The 21,399-nt window shown below is 40.3% G+C and overlaps 2 protein-coding genes across 2 annotated transcripts in view; both read left to right on the top strand.

Annotated features, from left to right (window-relative positions):
- Window positions 1-315: 315 nt before the first annotated feature.
- Window positions 316-2,329, top strand: LOC134802303 (RNA pseudouridylate synthase domain-containing protein 1-like). The gene is made up of 5 exons (XM_063774885.1): window positions 316-559; window positions 1,014-1,251; window positions 1,371-1,547; window positions 1,629-1,746; window positions 2,029-2,329. The coding sequence occupies exons 1-5, from the start codon at window positions 395-397 to the stop codon at window positions 2,273-2,275; spliced, it is 945 nt and encodes a 314-aa protein (XP_063630955.1). The 5' UTR covers window positions 316-394; the 3' UTR covers window positions 2,276-2,329.
- An 8,688-nt stretch (window positions 2,330-11,017) lies between these two features.
- LOC134802173 (nuclear pore complex protein Nup98-Nup96-like) overlaps window positions 11,018-21,399 on the top strand; it is a 98,965-nt gene continuing 88,583 nt past the window's right edge. Inside the window, exons 1-8 of the mRNA XM_063774766.1 lie at window positions 11,018-11,198; window positions 13,421-13,528; window positions 14,946-15,068; window positions 15,606-15,791; window positions 16,903-17,040; window positions 17,585-17,721; window positions 19,267-19,399; window positions 19,779-19,862. Of these exons, the coding sequence (XP_063630836.1) occupies window positions 13,486-13,528; window positions 14,946-15,068; window positions 15,606-15,791; window positions 16,903-17,040; window positions 17,585-17,721; window positions 19,267-19,399; window positions 19,779-19,862 (844 nt within the window). The 5' untranslated portion in view covers window positions 11,018-11,198; window positions 13,421-13,485. The remainder of the gene's footprint in view (window positions 11,199-13,420; window positions 13,529-14,945; window positions 15,069-15,605; window positions 15,792-16,902; window positions 17,041-17,584; window positions 17,722-19,266; window positions 19,400-19,778; window positions 19,863-21,399) is intronic.

The raw sequence follows: 21,399 nt of genomic DNA on the forward strand, positions 1-21,399 counted from the left end.
AGAATTTCGAGACTATAATTTCTCCGATGTATACATAAAAACATAGAACACACATAGAGGTACAATAATCGTAAAAATCATATTAAACTTGTGTTAAACAGAAAATGTATTGGTTATAAGTATTTCTTAACAAAAATATTACGGAGTGAAGTATGAATGAAGCTATGAAGCTGAGGGCCTACCGCGGACCACGTTCGACGTGTTGCCTCCTTGTCACACTTACGTACGAATTTACAAGTGCGACAGAGAGGCAACACGTTGAGCGTAGTTCGCGGTAGGCCCTCTGAAATGACGATCAAAACATGTCACATGACAGCAACAATCACAAAAGCACAAAAAATTGACAAAAAGTATTAAATAAAATTATTTAAAAATCGTTTGTTATGCTAAGCCTATGGTTTTTTACATTGTATCAACAATGATAAAAACTTATTATATGCTTAACAAACAAATATTAAACACGAAGATGTCTGTTCCTAAATTGTACGAAAGCGAGGATTATTTGTTTGTAAATAAACAATATGATATGTACATAAACTCAGAGGACGAAAACGAAAAGGTAAATTGCTTTAATATATAAATTGTGCCCATAAATTAGTTGAGCTAAACTAAACATTGTACTCAATAATTTTATTGAGGTTATGTTTATTAAAACTGTAGTGTTGTACTTATGAGATTTTTTATCGATATCGAACAATATTACTTTCAATATTTTCTTTTAAATAAGTTACTTGAATGTGAAAAAACAGACCACTTTTCAAATTCAAGTAAAAGATGAGATGAGATAAGGTAAGGTAAGGTGAAATAATTTGTTAATGCTCAGCTATAATTGGCCTTGTATTGCTAGGTATTTAAAAAGTTAAATGTATCTTTCATAGCTGTTGGAATTCCTTACAGTATAAATAAATAAACTATATATCAGGTTAAATAATTGTGAATTAGATGTGGCAAAGTCAAATGTTGAGTGGACAACATTGTTATCTACTAACAAATTATTGTTTGTTTTGTTACAGAATTCAGTTACGTACAACATCGCCAAACATGACTCCCACCATTCTACATCCTCAAATCCATTGCATTTTGTTCACCGCCTCGATTACGCTACCAGTGGTGTATTATGCATAGCAAAAAATAAACGAGCATCAGCTATCGCAGGAAAATTATTTGAGAAACGAGAAACTAAGAAATATTATTTAGCGGTTGTTAGAGGGCATGTTGAATTTGACTTATGTGATATTGAATATTCTGTCGGTAAGTCAATGACCTGATATTAATGGCCTACTATTTTTTATTGATTTCTTGTATTTGAGTCTAATTACATTTTGAGCGACAAGCCCTTTGAAAAGTTAAATATAACTTGTATTCTTAAGGTACTGACGCCTTGACAGCGTCGTCATCTCACAAAATGGTGGCGGTTACGTCGCTGCCTGAAACTGCATTAACTACAACAGTGCATCCACGACCGGCGCATACTCGTGTCCTTCTCCTAGAAACTGGTTACTATTGCAACGATCCCGTTAGTGTGATACTGTTGAAACCTGTCACTGGTAAGTATTTACTTATTTTTATGTACCTATGTAAAGTATCTAACAATACTAATAATATATCATGCTTTACTTTTTTTCTAGGTCGACGGCACCAGCTCCGTGTACACTGTGCTGCCATTGGGCACACAATACTTGGTGACTACACCTACAGTAATGCCGAAGATTCGGCACCGTATCGAATGTTTTTACATGCAATGAGGTAACGGAACAAAATAAAATATGAAAAACACTGTTAAAAAAGATTCCATGTTACAAATATTCTACGTCAGTTGCACTTATAAAAACAATACACCAGCGATAAACTGAGGGCCTAACAAGACACACAAAATTGAAATTTCGTTATCTTGTGTATTCGAGTGATATAATTCAATTTCGATTTTCGTGTTTCGCGGTAGGCCTACTGATGTAGGATAGGATAGGACATGTGAGGAGTACGTTGAAGTAACAATAATCATTTGTTTTTTTTTTTTTTTTTTTTCAGGTTGATCTTACCTTTACCACAAGAGACACTGGATATCCAAACATCAGAACCATTTTTCACGGATGAAAAGTTCTCTTCAAAATACCGCTCCTTGCGCAAATTACACACGTTCTGGAGTAAAAATGAATTTATAAAAGTTTGTGACGCTACAGATCAGCCACTTATGATAGGTGTAAAATATAAAATATTTAAGCCACATACAAATAACGAATCTAACTCGTTTACTGATAACAAAGATAAAGATTAGTTTTCAAATTAAAAAGCATTTCACAGCATTGTCAAATTATATGCCATAGACACAGCTATTTAAACGCTTTTATTTACAAAGAACCAATGCTAATTACTTCACCACTCCCGTGTTCCATTAATTATCGATGAAGTAAGTTACTTGCTCTTCACTAGTTGTTACGACTGAAAAGTAAAATGTTGCCAGTTTGGAGCTGTTCTAATGCTTTATTACGTGATTTATGTTTAAAATGTATATATTATATACTTGATCCGTTTTTAGACTTGTGTTATATTATAATATATTCAATAATACAAATTCAAAACCTTACAGTCCGACAAGAAATTGTAGAAATTAAAAAGTGGCAAGAATTTCTTGTCGGGCGCTTATGGCCGGTTTATAGCCGGTTTAGACTCTCGCGAGAGCCACGAGACGAGCCGCGAGCCGCGCCACGAGCCGCGCCACGAGACGCGAGTGTGAACGGTAGGCTCGTGACTCGTCTCGCGGCTCGGCTCGCGCTCGCCTGGCTCGCGTGGAGGAGCGGTTTTTTGGGCACGAGTCAAAGGGGCTCGCGCGGGACGCGCGCTTGCCTTCACACTCGCGTTCGACTTGTCATTCGATTATAAACCTTATGCCGTGCCGTTAGTGTTTAAAATATATTAGCACGACGAGCTTACGAGCCATGAGACGGGCCTCGAGCCGAGCCACGAGGCGAGAGTGTAATCATTAGCTCGACGGGCTCATGCGCTCAAGGCCACTCGAGGCAAGCCACAAGACGCGCCGCGAGACGAGCCGCGAGCCGAGAGTCTAAACCGGCTATTAGATTCGCGGCTCGTGGCTCGTCTCGCGGCGCGTCTCGTGGCTCGCCTCGAGCGCGTAAGCCCGTCGACCTAATGATTACACTCTCGCCTCGTGGCTCGGCCCGTGGCTCGTCTCGTGGCTCGTAAGCTTGTCGAGCTAATATATTTTAAACACTAACGGCACGGCATAAGGTTTATAACCGAATGACAAGCCGAACGCGAGTGTAAACGAAAGCGCGCGTCCCGCGCGAGCCCCTTTGGCTCGTGCCCAAAAAACCGCTTCTCCTCGCGAGCCAGGCGAGCGCGAGCTGAGCCGCGAGACGAGCCACGAGCCCGCCGCTTACACTCGAGTCTCGTGGCGCGGCTCGCGGCTCGGCTCGCGCGAAAATGTAAGCCGCTTGTTAAAAGTCTTTGTTTTGTTCTCTCTTATTTATTATCTGGCAACCCACACTATTGTCAGCTCAGCTGTCACGCTGTCAGTATAGTCGGTCATCTTTATTTTTTATTAAAAATCGCTTGGAATTTGGAATTTGTTGCATTAAAAAAAATTGCCTGCAACCCAAATTTATGAAATTTTTGAGTCTTTTGTCATAATTGTAACAGTAAACTGCCTGTTTATACTTCAATCACATTTTAACTACACATAATCCTGATTGGTTTTTGTTTTAATCAATGTAAAAAGGTATGTTGTAGCGATTTTTATGATATCTTGGTAAAAACCCATGACTGCGTCAACTGCGTGTCCGTCTCATAAAATCATAGTGACTAAAACTCCCCTTATCTATGTATAAAAATAAGATACTAAGAGTAGCATTTTATTAACATTAGATAACAAATTATTTTAATCTCTGTTGTGAGAAACAAACAAAGATATACATTTAGAAACTAAATATAGGTAACATTACTTGAACTTTGTTCGCTTATATTAAGTATTAATGAATCCATTTCTTTTATAGGTATTATATGCCATTACAGACTGCTTCATAGTCATGGAATCTACACTGATAGACATACTAGCTCGCATTCACCAGATAGAAAAAGGTGTTGCTGGTATATCAAAAAAGACTGAAGCACGTAGAAGCTCAGACACAACTCCTGGAACATCCAGTGATGTTAGAAATGAGAATGATGGTAAGATGACTCCGGTAGCACGGGCAACAACCAAAAGACAATGTGATGCTACAGAGCAGCACCAATCAGATTTAAAAAGACCAAGAAGAATGTCTATTAATTACTCGGAATTGAGATTTAGATGCAGTTTTTGTTCTGCGAGGTTCCCTTCTCTGACAATGGTGAGAGACCATACCAGAGCATGCCATAGAGACGAAAACGAACAGAGGCGAGAAGAAAAATTAAATCGAAATAGTACTAAACTTACAACTGTAGTAGGTAACAGTACAACAGTATTAAAGATAAACCAAAACCTAGAGAGAAAATCAACATTTCTGTTTAAATGCAACGCTTGCAAATTTGCTAGCGTATCCTATAGCCACATGATTGAACATTGCCAATATCATGTAGTCACATTTGAAAATCCAGAGGCTTTTGTCTCTAGAAACTCTACCAGAAAATGCGTAATATCTAATGCGGAATATGATGTTGATTTTGACACATACAATGAATGTAAATACAGTTCGGATTATTCTTATAAATTAATATATTGTCATTATAAGCTTTTAAAACAGGATAAGTGGCCGGGCATTGTGGATAACTTGACAAAGCCAGAGATAGACATGATAAACTGTAATAGTATATATTATTTCACACGGATTGTACGCTTGACATCTCGGAAAAAGGCTTCATCTGCCCCATTTATGGTGTTCCAATGCGAGAAATGTCTGAAGCATATTGATCCTCATTCCGTATTAGCACATGTCGTAGAAAACTCGTGCAGTAAAGAGCTCCCTGAATTCCCTTGTTATGAGTGCAAGAGACCGTTTCTTAACGAGAATACCATGTATCTGCATTATAAGATGCATCAAGCCGCAGTCAGCTCTAATATGAAGTTCAGGACAGTTTTTTTCAATCATAAAGACGATGATTTCTTTAATGCACTTTTACTAAAAGCAGCTGGGGTTATCATGCAAAATGTATCAAGCAGAAAAAAAAATGCACAAGCAAAACTATCTGATGATGCAAAGGCTCAAATTCAAGTAAAAACCAGCCCACAAGCTAAAGATGTTCAAAAAGTTACTGAAGTTACCTCACAAAATGTACCTAATTGGTCAATATTAGCACAACCAAGACTGTCATCTGATATAACAAAGACACAAATCCTGTTTTTAAATAGCACCCCAGTAAAGGATGTTCGGAAAACTACTGAGCTTACCCCGCATGCACCAAGCGGATCACAACTACAGAAGTTACTTACATCTGGTGCTGCAAAGGAACCAATTCAACTGAAAATTGTCCTTGAAAGACATGATGCTAGATCACTAATTATTCCAGGAACGACAACTGGTGCTCAAAACAATACTGTGTCATCTGAGATCACCAGTAATATTGCAAAAGACACAGATAAAGCAACTACAGTTTATAAATGTCAATGCGAATTATCCTTCCACAAATTGGAATGTCTATTCAGACATCTCGGAAAATGCCCTTCAGATAAGACAGCTAGAATTTCTTGTGTTTGTGGATTAGTTTTCGATGAGGAACAATATCAACTCCATTATGGTATACATAGCCAAGGTTTAACGAAACTGAATGTCAAAAGAATTACTATGTGTGATGAGAAAATAATAAGCCCAAATAACAAAATAAATGAAAAAGGAAAGAGAGAATTAGACTACAATCAACTTTGTAAAAAAGCCATTTCGGAACTTATAGATACATTACAAAATGTAGCTTCAAGTTTGCCACATATTAGAGAGATCAAAACGGAGGTAAGAGAAGAAAAAAATGTTGAACCTGAAACACGGTCTGTTGGTTCAGGGGATGATTTAATCACAGTAGCTCTGAAATCTCAAGGAACAATGACTGAAAGGGAAACACAAGCAGAAAAAAAGTCAGTTGCGATAGACACAGATGATTTAAATATATCAGTGTTAAAATCTCAAGAAATGACTATGATAGGAGTACAAACTGTTCATGAAGTGAATAATGAACTTTGTAATAGAAAACAAGCTTTTGATACTAAACCAGAGGGATCAGGGGTAGATAATTCAAATAAATCAGTCATGACATCTCAAGGAACAATCTCTAGAACGGGGGCACAAACTATTCTTGAAGTAAATAAAAAATTGGGTAATTCAAAACAAGCTGGTGACACAAAGTCAGTTGATTCATTATCAGATGATTTAAATAAATCAGTTATGAAATCTCAAGGTAAAATTGCTGTTGTACCAGAAATACAAACTGATTATGAGGTAAATACAGACAAAAGTAATGTAAAAGAAGATGGTAAAAAGATGTTAGTTGGTTCAGAAGCTGGTGATATAAATATATCACTTTTGAAATCTCAAACTATTATGACTAACACAGAAGCACAACCTAAAGTAACAAAAATATCAAGCAGTTGTTTTGAATTAGATCTTTCATATGCAAGAGAAGAAGATGGTAGAGATGATGTGAACAATAAATTTAAGAAACCAAATCAATTCAGTTGTGGTGTAGATAAAATAGACAAGTATATGTCCATGCCCAAAACTATAATAGAAGCAAAGACGAAAGAAAACGTTACGGTTAAAACCAAAGCTCATCATAGTACTGAATTAACTAGAAATATTAGTGAGACAAAACTTGAAGATCAAAACGAAACAGTGACTAAAGAATGTGATCAAAGACAAAAGTCACTCAACATGAATCAAGGGAAAGAGGCGTTCGAAACACAGGCTGAAAAAAACAAGGAATATGATAAAAACATTGAAACAATAGAATCTGATAAAAATAAAGATGTGATTGAAACTGAACAAGGTAGTACTAGTAAAGTTTACACTGAAGATGAACTGCTAAACGGGCCTGATAATCCTGAAACGTCCGTTTACTTTGATGCTGATGAATCACTGATGACTGATGATGACGATCCAATACTAATTTATGAAGATGATGATATTATTAAAGATTAAATAAAACCAAGTGTATACAGGTAAATAATTACTTTTAATTTCTTTTTGGCAGATGATTTTTGTATGTACAGTTGTGCCGTCCGAATTTTTCCAAAATTACGAAATTTTCACATGAAGATTTTGGATTTTTTTCTTATATTTAAAATGGGGATCGAATTTTTACATTCCCAAAATAAAGGTTTCCTTTATTTCCTGTAGAAATTTCCGAGAACTTTGTATGAAGTGTTAACTTGTTTATAATGACATATTGTAGGTCTTGATTAAGTGTACCATACGTGTAAAGCACGAAAGAATTCGTTCCATGGAAACGAAAATATTCATGAATAAATTTTTATTTTATTTTATTTTTTCTTCAAAAATAAGAATAGGTGAAAGCTGAAATTTAGTATAGACCTTACTAATGATGTGGCACATCATCACAAAAAAGATCAGGCTGAAAAGCTATTAAGCCACAAGATGGTCCCTCTTCCTGCCACAGCCTATTACAAACATTCAAGAGCGGATATCTCGAAAACTATACAAGATATCGAAAAACTTGATGAGTAGAACTTGTAGCAAATTTAATAAGCTTTAATTTTGTAGAAAACATCATGTCTCTAGGACGCATAGTTTCCGAGATATAAGTAAAAAACCGAAAAACGGGACCTTCAAACCCCTCCCTCCCCCCAGCACCAGGGCTAAGGGCGGGGACTTTTGATATGTTCACCTCCTAACTACTCCAAACAAAGTTACGGAGTCAAAAATTGTGTTCCTAGCATTTCCCTCTATAACTTCTTATTGCTTGGCCTACAGGTGGTATTACCGATAAAAAGGGCGCGCGGACGCAAGAAAAGAATTCCAATTTCTAACAATAGTACTTATTGGTGGGAGCATTTTTTTTTATTTAGAGCGCTCAAATAGCGTAAAACCTATGCAGGCGCCACCTATAAAAATCTTTGACAGTTGCCAACCCCGTTGCACATCATATTACAAACTGTGAGAAGGTATATATGGACATATTACATAAAAAGCTAGTCATTTTGATAACAATTGAATGGTTTATGATATAGACCGCGGGCAAGGAGCAAATATCGTCAGTCATCGCCTCCCGCTTGATACTTTGTCAGATGATAGTTTAGATGCTATCATGAATTAAAAAATAGTCAGCCGGTTGTATCGCGGTGGAAAGACCGTCAGTTGATCACTTCGAGCAACACCGGCTTCCGACACATCGGAAGGGAGGGGCCCACGCGATATCTCACCGTACAAATCTTTCTGCCATTTTTCGCGGGGGGAAAGGTGCACACAGTCGCACTTCTCACACACTTAGATACAAAATCCAATCTGTAATGACGACACAAATACATAGAAAATGACACACGTCAAAGACAAATCTTGCAACCTCGATCTCTTTTTGTGTACGGACGAGTGACAAGTGTCACAACACGCACACTAACACATTTTCGTTGAAGTATGTTAATGTATTCTGAGAGACGAGAAGTCGGATTTGTCGCTCGACCGATCCGCAATTTGTACTGAGCGAGCAAAATCGATAAATCCAACAATTACATGAGACTAAAATATAATAATTGTGTTTGAATGTAATTAAACGTATGATATGTAAAAAAAAATATTACATGTGAAATGTAACACTTTCTTTTTGTAAATTTGATGTCCCCGACCTCTTTTTATAACAATAAACCGAGCAAACAGGCATTTTTGTGCAGCAGTGTTCACGCGCGCGTCTGGACTCGGTCTAGTGAAAAATCCAAGTGCAACTAGTTTTATTACCCGCGCTAGATTAGATTGACGCGCTAATCTTGTACCTCGGCAGAGGGGAAATAGTGCGAATGCCGCCTCCCTTCCGTGTTGCTCGAAGGTTGATCATGTCCGCAAATCCATAAGGCGTTAATTGAAATGCCTGATGAAATCCTACATGCAAAGTTTCATGATTTACTTATTACTATAATAAAAAGGTACAGTGCTTATTTTTTACATGTTTATGCAAGTAGCTGACGGTCTTTCCACCGCTATACAACCGGCTGACGGTTGTTTTTATTAATAATAACGTCTAAACTATCTTCTGACAAAGTATCAGCCGGGAGGCGATGACAAGTTTTATTTTATTTTTTTACATGTTTCGGTGGCTGCCATTCCTCAACCCACCAACGGAGCGCCAGCTGACGTCCATGAGGGATCATCATACATAGCCGTTAACCAATATACGAGTTATCGCCCGGGAGGCGATTGGTCATGGAAATCTGAGGGGCTGCCGCAAAAACCGAAATTCGCAAATTGCGGGGATCTTTCTCTTTTACTCCAATGAAGGCGTAATTAGACTGACAGAGAAAAATGCCCGCAATTTGCGAACTTCGATTTTCGCGGTTATAGCCCTGTTCGTTGCCATTTCGTGGCTCGCGGTCCAATAATAATCTCATACTGCCCGATTCGAACTTTAAGATACGTCAATTAATAGATCTAGAAACGATATGGATTAGATGTGTCAGTGTCAAAAGTGACGTTTTTGTTTAGTGGTTGTTTTTAATGATATAGACCTTTATTTTTAACATTGTCGTGTGTAAAAAATATGTTAATTTTTGGCATTTTTGAAATAAATTAAAGTTGGTTAAGAACAAAGCCAAATTGAGAAGATTTTTACCATAAATTGTAAATATCGATATCACTATTTGCAATCCCTAAACTTTTTATTAGTTTTTTACTTAAAATTTGCTCTGGCGTGTGAGTGAGCGTCTTTGCGGACTAGGTCCGGCGGCCAAAAGGTTAATCACGAGCTCCGAGGGCCTACCGCGAACCACGTTCGACGGTTGCCTCTCTGTCGCACTTGTAAATTCGTACATAAGTGTGACATGGGGGGCAACACGTCGAACGTGGTTCTCGGTAGGCCCTCAGCACGCCGACGGACCTGTCCACCTAGGTACCTATCGATGGGCGGATGTGGTGGACGCGGATCTACGTGAGCTCTAGATTGAAGACTGACGAGAAACAGCGCAGGGAGGCTATCGTGAAAACCGAAATTCGCAAATTGCGGGGATCTTTCTCTTTTACTCCAATAAAGGCGTGATTAGAGTGACTGAGAAACAAGCCCAGAACCGGGATTAGTGACGAGCAGTCGTGTTGGAGGCTTAGGGTAGACGTCCACGGAGCCGCATCGTCACTGCGGATTGTGTGACTTTCATGCTTTCAATATAAAGAATACTAAAATCCTTTGCGTGCGATGCGGCCCTGTGGGCGTCTACCTCTACCTCAAGAGTCTCGAGACACAGTGGGTCGCTGCGCTTGAGGAGTAAGCAGTAAGTTTAATCACGAGCAAATGCCAGGAAAATATTCACACGGAAGCTAGACTATATTTGCAAGGGCAGGTTCCAACAAAAACCTAAAGAAATCACGTAAACATGTCTAATTTTCATTTATTTTCACAAGCATAAATACCAGGAACAGGAGTACCAATATTTTCAGAATTATTGAGGTAAAAGCAGGGGTGCGAAACTCCTGAGATCGGTCAAACTCGGCTCCGCTCGGCTCAGCATTGCTCCGAGCAATTATTAGGGTTGGCACCACTTGACTTCCTTCTGCGTGCACGACCACAGATAAGATAATCACTTGAATTTTGACAACCCTAAATAGCCGAAAGGGATAGTGCCATATATTAGAAAGGGATAGCATGATTCGACCCTGAACCGCTGTCAAACTTCGGTTTTGTAGGAAGTTTCCTTTCTGTACGGTAGTACTATTATTTATTCTGTGGTAAAAGGGAAAAACTTGCGCGACGGATATATCTTCCGTCGCAAGTTTCGCGCGGTGCGATATAAATTTGCAATAAATTGTAAAAATCAATTTATCGCATAAATTTTGCGTGTACAGAAACTGTACGTTTTTATCATTGGCAACACCAGCACTGTTAGCAGCTGTCACTCTCACGCCACTTCAATGCCGATGGCGGTAGTGTTCTTGACATTCGTTTGTGTAATAATTAATTCTGCTGGAAAGTGAACAATATACCTAAGTGAATTCAGTGACATTCTCGATTGTATTTTTATTGATACCACTGGTTTAAAATATCGGACATTTGTTTATTCTGTAAGTATTTCAAATAACAAACTTTTGTTTTAGCATTCGAGGTGTTTGGAATAACCTACCAAATAGTATAGTGTCTTTTTCAAACGGTCGCCGGTAAAAAATTATTATAAATTCTAGTTTTACTTGCAAAATAGTCATTTAATTTTGTAAATTTAGGTTCTGAAAGATTGGTTAGATTGAATATGATACAAATATTTAGTTATTTTTAAATATTGAAGGTATGTTAAGATTTTTTTCTATAATCGTAGTAGGTTCCCTGAACCACGTTTTTTTGGTCGAGTAATATATACACATCGCAAAATTTTGCATAAATGATGCAAAAACATTCAACTCTAAGCGTATTTGTATAGATTTTGCTTCATTTACGAAAAATGTGTCAATATATCTTCCAAATGCTGTATTTACTTAATATATTTTATTGAAAACAATTGTTATTGTTAGGTTATATTTCATAAATAAATGAGATGAGTAATGTATTTCATTTCATAAAATCAGCATTCCTATTACTTCTATAACATAGATGTTTTTCTACTAATAAAATTGAGTAATGTTGGCCCCCTAAACTTAGGAGGCATATTGAAGTGCTAGTAGTTAATTCACAAAAATTAAAAAACCTACCTACATACATAGATGTAAGGAAATTGAGGTAGATATGGTACCAGGCGCACGATTGTGAGCCATTAAATATAGGTTCCGGAACCTATATTTAGTTAGGCGTATGGGTGACGCCAACCTGTCAAGCTGTCAAAATCGTTGGATCAATTTTTAATTTTGTCAACTATGAACGTCACACGTCTACATAAATAAAAGGTCATTGCCTACATAGCTTCTTTTGTGTAAAGCATTTATAGGGTAATTAACTTTGAACTTCAAACCCACACTCAATTATTAATTCCAGCTTATTACATGACAAAATTTGTTATAATAAATTCAATATTTACACAGGTACTTAATCTTATAGTAAATACACGGAAAAGCTTGAGGATGTTTTAGTTATGAAATACTTTGTATATAGTCAAAATCATGCATACTTTTTCTATCTAAAGTCTATTTTTATATTTGGTAGACTAAAATGACATTTCATACTATGAAATGTTATTTTATGTTCATACTAGGAAATGTCATTTTAGTCTACCAAATAAAAAAATAGACTTTAATTCCCAGCCCGTTTCTCAAAAGCTTGTAACTTGTAATACAAGTCCCTTTCTAACAAAAGCTGTCAAAAAGTGACATCCGCTTGTATTACAAGTTACAAGCTTTTGAGAAAAGGGGCCCAGATATTTATTTTACATTGTAAATAGTTTTTATTCTGACTGTACATAGTTGCAAGTTAGCATACATATTTATATTATTTATTACACAATGTTTTGTAAATATTATGTAATGTTTGAAACCAAACATTGTCATAAATTAAGAGGAAAGAGGAGGAAAATTAGTTTAATCCTAATTTGTCTCGGCAGGTTTTCATATTAGGCCTAATATAGGTTCACACACTGCATTCAGCAAAGTGTGACTTTCTTGCCAGTCCCATATTGGGATACCCTCCTCCAATAGAGGGGGGATTTCAATCTTCTCCAGGCAGAGGTGTAGGGTTAGAGCCATTTGACGTTCATAATCGCATTGTAATATGCCTACTTGAATAATAAATAAACTATCTTTATCTGTTTATCTTATCTGTGAAAGCAAAAAGGAAAAGGGATGACTCAGCATGTTGTTGCAATTTGCAAGTGGGGCAAATTGCAATGCTGTTATTATTATTATTAAATCATGCCAGAATGGAGAGGCTTGGTGCATAAAACAATAACCTCATGTGGTCGCAACCACGCAACGATCTGTACTGTTACATAGATTAAAAAGTGGTGGTAAAGCTCTGTTTTCCTAGGATAGCGGTGCTGTCATATAGCGCCTGTCTCCATACAAAATAATAGCGATAAATATGGATGTAGTAGTATTTTGTATGGAGATGGCCACTATATGACGGCACCGCTATCCTAGGAAACCAGAGCTTAAGAGTGTGAGACTTTCAATCCGGAGGAATCCTTTCACACCCTGGCTCGTACCAATGAGTTTTTCGGAACATATGTACAATATATCATTAAATTTGATATATACCAGTCCCTTCTCGGTTAATTAAAAAATCGGCATAAAATCTTATGATCAGGGTAGTTTTTAGATTTTTTTTTTAATTGAATGTTTATATTTATCCTTGTGATTGCCTACAGATCAACCATGACTCCAGTCTGAAGACGGTGTGTGTGTTCAGAAGTTGTGCTGCACCTTGGCCACAATGTTCCAGAAACCAACCTTCGGAGCCAATTCCTCGGGCTTTGGTAAGTAACACAGAACAGCATGACTAATAAAACTAATTCTCAGTACATATGGTGCTACTTTCCCGCACTAGTGCGGCAATAAGCACTTTCCGTGCCTATGTCAAAAATTTAAAGGGCCATATGTACTATAAAACGTTGTACGATACACGTGCGAATAGGTAATTCGCAACTCGTGTGGATTTAAAACACTGCCTTCGGTCGTGTTTTAAATTATCACCACTCGTTGCGAATTTCCTACTTTCCGCACTTGTATCGTAAATAACTATTACAAAAGGTTTTCTTGCCGAATAGGCGTCACCACAGAGAACGAGCCGCCTCGCGAGAAAATTGCCGCGCGAAGTGGCTTGGTCTGTGTAGACGTGCCTCGGTCAAGTAAACGAACTCGCGGCCGCATTGCCGCAGGCGAGGCGCGTCGCCATCTCCACTGACCGAGCTTTTTCGCGCGGCAATTTCCTCGCGAGGCGGCTCGTTCTTTGTGGACGTGGACCCGCCTAATGCCAGTAATGCCTAATGTAATAGTATTGATGTTTAGCATCTTTAATATTAAACCAAGGTTAAACAATGGCATGTAACAGTCATTTGATATTTACAAGTCGCTTTTCGTAGAAATTGTATAATAAACAGAAGACATAATGGTAGTTAAAAGAGTTAACCCCCTATTCATAAACGCACTACAAACCTCAATTAGCTAATAATCGTTTGTCCTTATCTGTTATTATGACTTATGTATTTGTAAGAAAGGGATAAAACATACTTACTTACTGCCGTGGCGCAGCGACCCGAAGTGGATCTTGGCCTCTGACACTAAGGAACGCCATGCTTCTCTGTGCAGCGCCGTTTCTGTCCAATCGACGGCACCGAGCTCGTTCAGATTTTTCACGACCTCATCCCTCCAGCGATACCTAGGACGCCCAACCGGTCATCGACCATCCGGACGGCCCGAGTACGCTCTCCAAACCGCTCTTCACCCATACGGACCACGTGCCCGAGCCATCGGAGTCTTGAGGCTTTCGTTTCTCCTACTATGTTGGGCTCGGCCACCAGATCTTCGATTTCCTGGTTCCTGCGTATCCTCCACGAGCCATCCACTCCGCGAGTGGGTCCCAGTATCTTCCGGTAGATACTCCGTTCAGCCACCAGCAGTGCGTATTCCTCTCTTTGTGTTAGGGTCCAGGCTTCGCATCCGTACATCAATATCGGTCTGATTATGGTCTTGTATATATAGGGAGTTTCGTGTTTCTGGTCATTAGCCTGGACACCAAACTTTAAAAAAACAAACCATAATTTAACTAAATCAGTCCCGTAAAGTTTTATGAATAAGGGGGTTAAAGTCCGTATAAGGCTAACTAAGCACCCATTTGAATAGAAAATAGTAAGGGTATGTCAAGGATTGTAAAGGATTTTACAAATATTCCAGGCTCCTTCAATGCGGGTGCAACAACATCCTCTCCCTTCGGCGGGGGCTTCAAGAGCACCACCAACAGCGCGTTCGGAGCCCCGCCGGCCTTCGGGGCCGCCGCGCAGCCCGCCGCCGGGGGCGGTAAGTTTATATTATTTATTAATTAAAATATCTCTTTGCTGAACAGTACGGCAGTCCTGTCGGGTATGGGACACATTAATTATGTGCGGACAGCTGTCAGATAACATGAAGTAGTTCCATGAAAGTACACAATGTTACCACATCGTGAGTTGTCGTCGCTTGTATTGTCCCACCATGCACTTTACACATTGCCAAATCTAGTCATTAGGCGGGTCCACACAGAACGACCTGCCTCGCGAGGAAATTGCCGCGCGGAGCAGCTCGGTCGGTGGAGTGCCTCAGGCGAAGCAAACGCACTCGCGGCCGCATTGCCTCGGGCGAGGCACGACTCCAACGACCGAGCTGCTTAACGCGGCAGTTTCCTCGCGAGGCGGCTCGTTCTGTGTGGACTCGCCTAAGCATCTTGCATAAACTTGACTTTAACAATAAACTGAAACTGAGACCTTCGCTAATGCTCGGTCAAAAAAATGCACAAAAGGGAAGTATAGACAATTCTCTAGCATTCCGTCTTTATTATAAGTTAAATACTGTTTCCAGGACTGTTTGGGGCGCCCAACACTTCAAGCGGAGTTTTTGGAACAACAAACACATCTGGGTTCGGTTCGGGAGGGAGCTTCGGAGGGTTTGGAGCCAGCTCGTCAGGCGGGGGCCTGTTCGGGGCCTCGCAGCCCGCTCCGTTGTTCGGGGCCCAGCAGCAGCAGCCCTTCCAAGCGAAACCAGCTGGTAATGTATTGTCTTAACCTTAACCCGTAAAGGAGACTAAGTGCCACTTGCTCCATCCCACCCGGGGTTAACTCGTTAAACCACAGAATAAATAATAGTACTAGATACAGAAGGTTCACTCTCTAACAAAACGCGTCTATTACGACAGATGTGACCACTAGGTGGCGCAAGCGCGAGCAGGCGTCCGTTCCATAGCGGTGCGCGGCAACATTGGTGTGGCCGCATGTACTTGTAGCGACGCGACGACAATGCGGAGCGACCACACCTGGTTAAACCTGGAGTTGCCATGGTTACCAGTACAATTTGACACTGGGTTAACGGTTTAACCATTTAACGTCATGCGCTTCCCTGTCACGGATACAGTATTTGGGGCCTATGCACACCGCGTTTTTTTATCGCCGTCGACGTTTGTATCGGTACACGCGCGATTCGCACGCAAGTCACACGCAGCTTGTAGACTTTTGCACACCTACATCGATGCAGACGCGCCTGCAACGCGCGTTTCTAGCGTTACAGACGCGATGCTAACGCGCCGTCGACGCTAGTTTGTATGCGACACACGCAAACAAACTGCTTTGTGGTATAAAAAACGCGGTGTGCAATGGCCCTAAATAGGGCTAAAGCGTGATTGATGGTCACCAATGTGGTGTAATTTTATTTTCACTACACCAGTTCGGAAAGGCTTACTTTGCACTTCAAAAACTGATAGCAAAGTTGCATTTTATTCACATGTGAGGCAAAGTAATCAAATGCAAATTTTGAGTTGTTTTCTTATATTTGCTGGTAGAATTTACTTTTAAATGATGATTTTGGATAATAAATATTTAATAACATTAATTTGGATTTGATTTGGTTTGATTTTGTTTGATATTTTACATTTAATATTTGCTTCAGGTTGGTGTGGTGAAAAATGTTGTCTTTCACTCGGGGGCAAATTATGTTTAACCCTCGTGCTTTGAAACCCTCGCAACGCTCAAGATTCCATTTTTCCAACCACTCGCTACGCTCGTGGTTCAATGAATCTTTCGCTTGCTCGGGTATCAATATTAGCACGAGCGGTTAAACAACAACTTTACCCCCTTGTATAACAAATAACTATTTTATTCTCCAGGTTTCGGGTTCGGCGGCACATCGACCAGCACAGCGGCCGCCACGCCGGGTTCGACGCTGTTCGGAGCCGCGCCGGCCACGGGCGGCATGTTCGGCCAGCAGCCCGCCATGGGCGGCACGCTCTTCGGCAATAATACCGGTATGAATTACATTATTATTTATTTGTCAGCCTGTTGTGTACCACTGCTGGGCAAAGGCCTCCCTCTCTTTCTTCCACGCGTCTCGTTCTATGGCAATATTAGGCCAATCCTTCCGAAAGACGTCAAGATCGTGCCGCCATCTCCTTCGAGGTCTGCCGTGACGCCGCACTGTTTGGTGTCCACTCGGTCGTTTTCTTGGCTCACAAGTCGTTTGGCATACGGCAGATGTGTCCGGTCCAGTCCCATTTAAGCTTAGCGGCGACTGAATTACATGCCACAGAATAAATAATAGTATATATAGTACTAGTACTATATAGTTCTAGGTACAGAGCAGGCGTCCGTTCTGTAACTACTAGGCCGCATTGCCTCGAACGAGGCACGTCTCCACCGACCGAGCTACTTCGCGCGGCAAATTCCCCACGAGGCGGCTCGTTCTGTGTGGACCCGCCTATTGACTATTTCGTAGTCATAAGCTTCATTTAATAATTATTTTATTATTATTCTGCCGTGTTTTTTTTTCCTAATGGTTTTTTTTTTCTACAGGAGGCTTCGGACAGCAGCAAACAGCCACGGGCACAGCTCACGCGAAATACAACCCAGTGGTTGGCACCGACGTGGTCGTCAAGTCCGGGACTTCGCAGAACATCAACATCAAGCACCATTGCATCACTTGTATGAAGGTAACATGTCAGAATAGTCACAATAAAGCCACGGGTACAGTCCACGGGAAATACAACCCAGTGGTTGGCACCGACGTGGTCGTCAAGGCCGGGACTTCGCAGAACATCAACATCAAGCACCATTGCATCACTTTTATGAAGGTAACATGTCAGAATAGTCACAATAAAGCAAACTGCCACGGGAAATACAACCCCGTGGTCGGCACCGACGTGGTCGTCAAGTCCGGGACTTCACAGAACATCAACATCAAGCACCATTGCATCACTTGTATGAAGGTAACATGTCAGAATAGTCACAATAAAGCAAAATGCCACGGGAAATACAACCCCGTGGTCGGCACCGACGTGGTCGTCAAGTCCGGGACTTCACAGAACATCAACATCAAGCACCATTGCATCACTTGTATGAAGGTAACATGTCAGAATAGTCACAATAAAGCAAACTGCCACAGGAAATACAACCCAGTGGTCGGCACCGACGTGGTCGTCAAGTCCGGGACCTCGCAGAACATCAACATCAAGCACCATTGCATCACTTGTATGAAGGTAACATGTCAGAATAGTCACAATAAAGCAAACTGCCACGGGAAATACAACCCAGTGGTCGGCACCGACGTGGTCGTCAAGTCCGGGACTTCGCAGAACATCAACATCAAGCACCATTGCATCACTTGTATGAAGGTAACATGTCAGAATAGTCACAATAAAGCAAACTGCCACGCGAAATACAACCCAGTGGTTGGCACCGACGTGGTCGTCAAGTCCGGGACCTCACAGAACATCAACATCGAGCACCATTGCATCACTTGTATGAAGGTAACATGTCAGAATAGTCACAATAAAGCAAACTGTCACGGGAAATACAACCCAGTGGTCGGCACCGACGTGGTCGTCAAGTCCGGGACCTCACAGAACATCAACATCGAGCACCATTGCATCACTTGTATGAAGGTAACATGTCAGAATAGTCACAATAAAGCAAACTGCCACGGGAAATACAACCCAGTGGTCGGCACCGACGTGGTCGTCAAGTCCGGGACCTCACAGAACATCAACATCAAGCACCATTGCATCACTTGTATGAAGGTAACATGTCAGAATAGTCGCAATAAAGCAAACTGCCACGGGAAATACAACCCAGTGGTCGGCACCGACGTGGTCGTCAAGTCCGGGACTTCGCAGAACATGACAGATATGTATGTAGTAAATGTGCATGTAACACATTATCTACAACGTGACAATATTGTAAACTTGTAAAGTTTATTATATAGTTGTTTATACTAATACAAATGCGTTTATATTGCGATATAAAATTCATAAAATTTTACTAAAAAAATTGCATATGTAAATAATCTAAATTGTTGCCATTTTTAAGCATTTTACGTCATAAATGTGACAGTTACATAGGAAGTGGCGCCGTCAATAATTCTCTACAATTTCTTGTCGGACTATATCACATTACTTTTTACAGTAAAGTTGTTTTTAGGTATAAATAAGAGCTAGATTGTGTAATGAAAAAGGTTTACGATGTTTCTCTTTCCACAGGAATATGAGAACAAATCTTTGGAAGAGTTGAGGCTTGAAGACTACACGGCGGGCCGTAAGGGGGCGCAGGGGGGAGGGGTGTTTGGCTTTAGTCAGCCACAGCAAGAGAACAAACCACTTTTCGGCGGTTCCAGTAAGTAATTTTTAGTATAACCGACAACCGACGATTTTACGACCGGTCTGGCCTAGTGGGTAGTGACCCTGCCTGTGAAGCCGATGGTCCTGGGTTCGAATCCCCGTTAGGGCATTTATTTGTGTGATGACACAGATATGTATTTGTTCCTGAGTCATGGTTGTTCTTTTGGTTGTAAAAACTATCGGTGGAGGGATGTTAGGTTTAAGATATCGGGTAGATGAGATTTCACGTCAGCCGGTTGCACCCGGCAACAGCCTTGTCAGTCCGAATATAGCTATACGATAAACGGCCGTGTCTCATTTCTTGGCACCCTTTTCCCTACAATATAACAATTAATAACGCAGCCGAAGTGTGATTAAATAGTGTTGTGTTGCAGCGTTCGGTGCTCCGGCCACGACGAGCGCCGGCGTGTTCGGCGGCGGCGCGCTCGGCGCCTCCACCACCGGCTTCGGAAACACCAGTGAGTTGCCGCTGTTGTCTGTTTTCCTCCCTCCTCCTTGCTTCGTTCTAAGGGGTTATTCGCGGACGGTCTAGAACGCAAAATGACTATAGTTCGTTTTTTTTAGCATTAGAAAGAACTTAGTTATCTTCAAACGGCCGAAGGCCAAACAGCACAGAATAGCGCTATCGCGGGTCTCCTATTCTGTGCTGTTTCAATTAAAAGACACATCAAGATTGTTTACCTTATTTCTAATGCTAACAAAAACGAACTATAGTGTAATATTTTGCCTATATCCCTTTTAGTCTACATCGCGAACGGTCCAGAACGCAAATTTCCTACATTATTTTCGTCGTTTTATCTTTACGTTAGCGATGTCGACGGAGCCCCGCTATCGCGGGGCTCCTATTCTGTGCTGTTTGGCCTTCGGCCGTTTGAAGATAACTAACGAACCTAACCTACCTTAGTGATATAAAAAAGTGGTCATTTTGCGTTCTAGACCGTTCGCGATGTAGACTAAAAGGGATATAGGCAAAATATTACACTAGTCATTTTGCGTTCTAGACCGTCCACGACTATACCGTTCTAAGGGTCGTGACCTCCAAGTGGAGCACATGATTCCGGATTGCAGATTTCCAGCCTATCCGATCCCTTGCGACTTCTAAAGCATCATGGACCTTCATGGATAGCGATTTGCTAACCTGTGCCCATGGGCGCCGCCAGGATTACTTTCAGGGAGGTGCATATTTGGAATAGAAGCACTCGATCGACTCGATACAGTCATTTGTTTCTCTTATGTCATAATAATAGTTTGACCAAGCACAATTGGCTAGCTGGGTACATTTTAGAAGAGTGGGTTTTACCGACATTTGTATGGCTTTTTTTCCTTTATTGGAATATTAGATTCGTAATGATTGGGTAAAGGGGGTGTTTTAACAACAAAAAATATAAAGCATCAATCTGCTTTTTGAAATATGATCATTATGTATAGACAATACAAATGTCGAATGTGGCGTACAAATGTCGACACAGTGCTATAAAAATGTCGATACTGTCATACAAATGTCGATATTTAAGCGTTTATAATGATCATATTTGAAAAAGCAGATTGATGCCTTGCCTTATATTTTTTGTTGTTAAAACACCCCCTTTACCCAATCATTACGAATCTAATATTCCAATAAAAGAAAAAAAGCCATACAAATGTCGAAAAACCTACCTATGCAGTAGCCGTACAAATATTATATTATCTTTAAAAAGTTTTTTGACCATCTTTCGTACATCATGAACCCGATTGAAGCAGTTATTAGACACGAAATTCTACCATCACTTTGCTAACATCAACAAATAAGGGCCAAATACGAATTTCGTAGTAACCGTACCAAATACTTCGCTTAAAAATTTAACCTTTTTTTCTTTTCTTCGATCATAAACTCCGGCTCTGTGTCCACTAGTGCTGGACATAGAAGCCCAAGTGATGCACTATTGTATCGTATGATAAACCCAAATAGTGAACCAACAGAGACACCATATTTTGGGAGGCATTCTTGAATCATAA

This window comes from Cydia splendana, chromosome 24, assembly GCF_910591565.1.
Source record: "Cydia splendana chromosome 24, ilCydSple1.2, whole genome shotgun sequence".
NCBI classification, from domain to species: domain Eukaryota; kingdom Metazoa; phylum Arthropoda; class Insecta; order Lepidoptera; family Tortricidae; genus Cydia; species Cydia splendana.

Bases quoted from the DNA above. Each gene is read 5' to 3' on its own strand.
- LOC134802303 (XM_063774885.1), top strand. From the start codon at position 395: ATGGTTTTTTACATTGTATCAACAATGATAAAAACTTATTATATGCTT. The intron at 560-1,013 runs GTAAATTGCTTT...GTTTTGTTACAG, and splicing joins CAGAGGACGAAAACGAAAAG to AATTCAGTTACGTACAACAT. The intron at 1,747-2,028 runs GTAACGGAACAA...TTTTTTTTTCAG, and splicing joins ATGTTTTTACATGCAATGAG to GTTGATCTTACCTTTACCAC.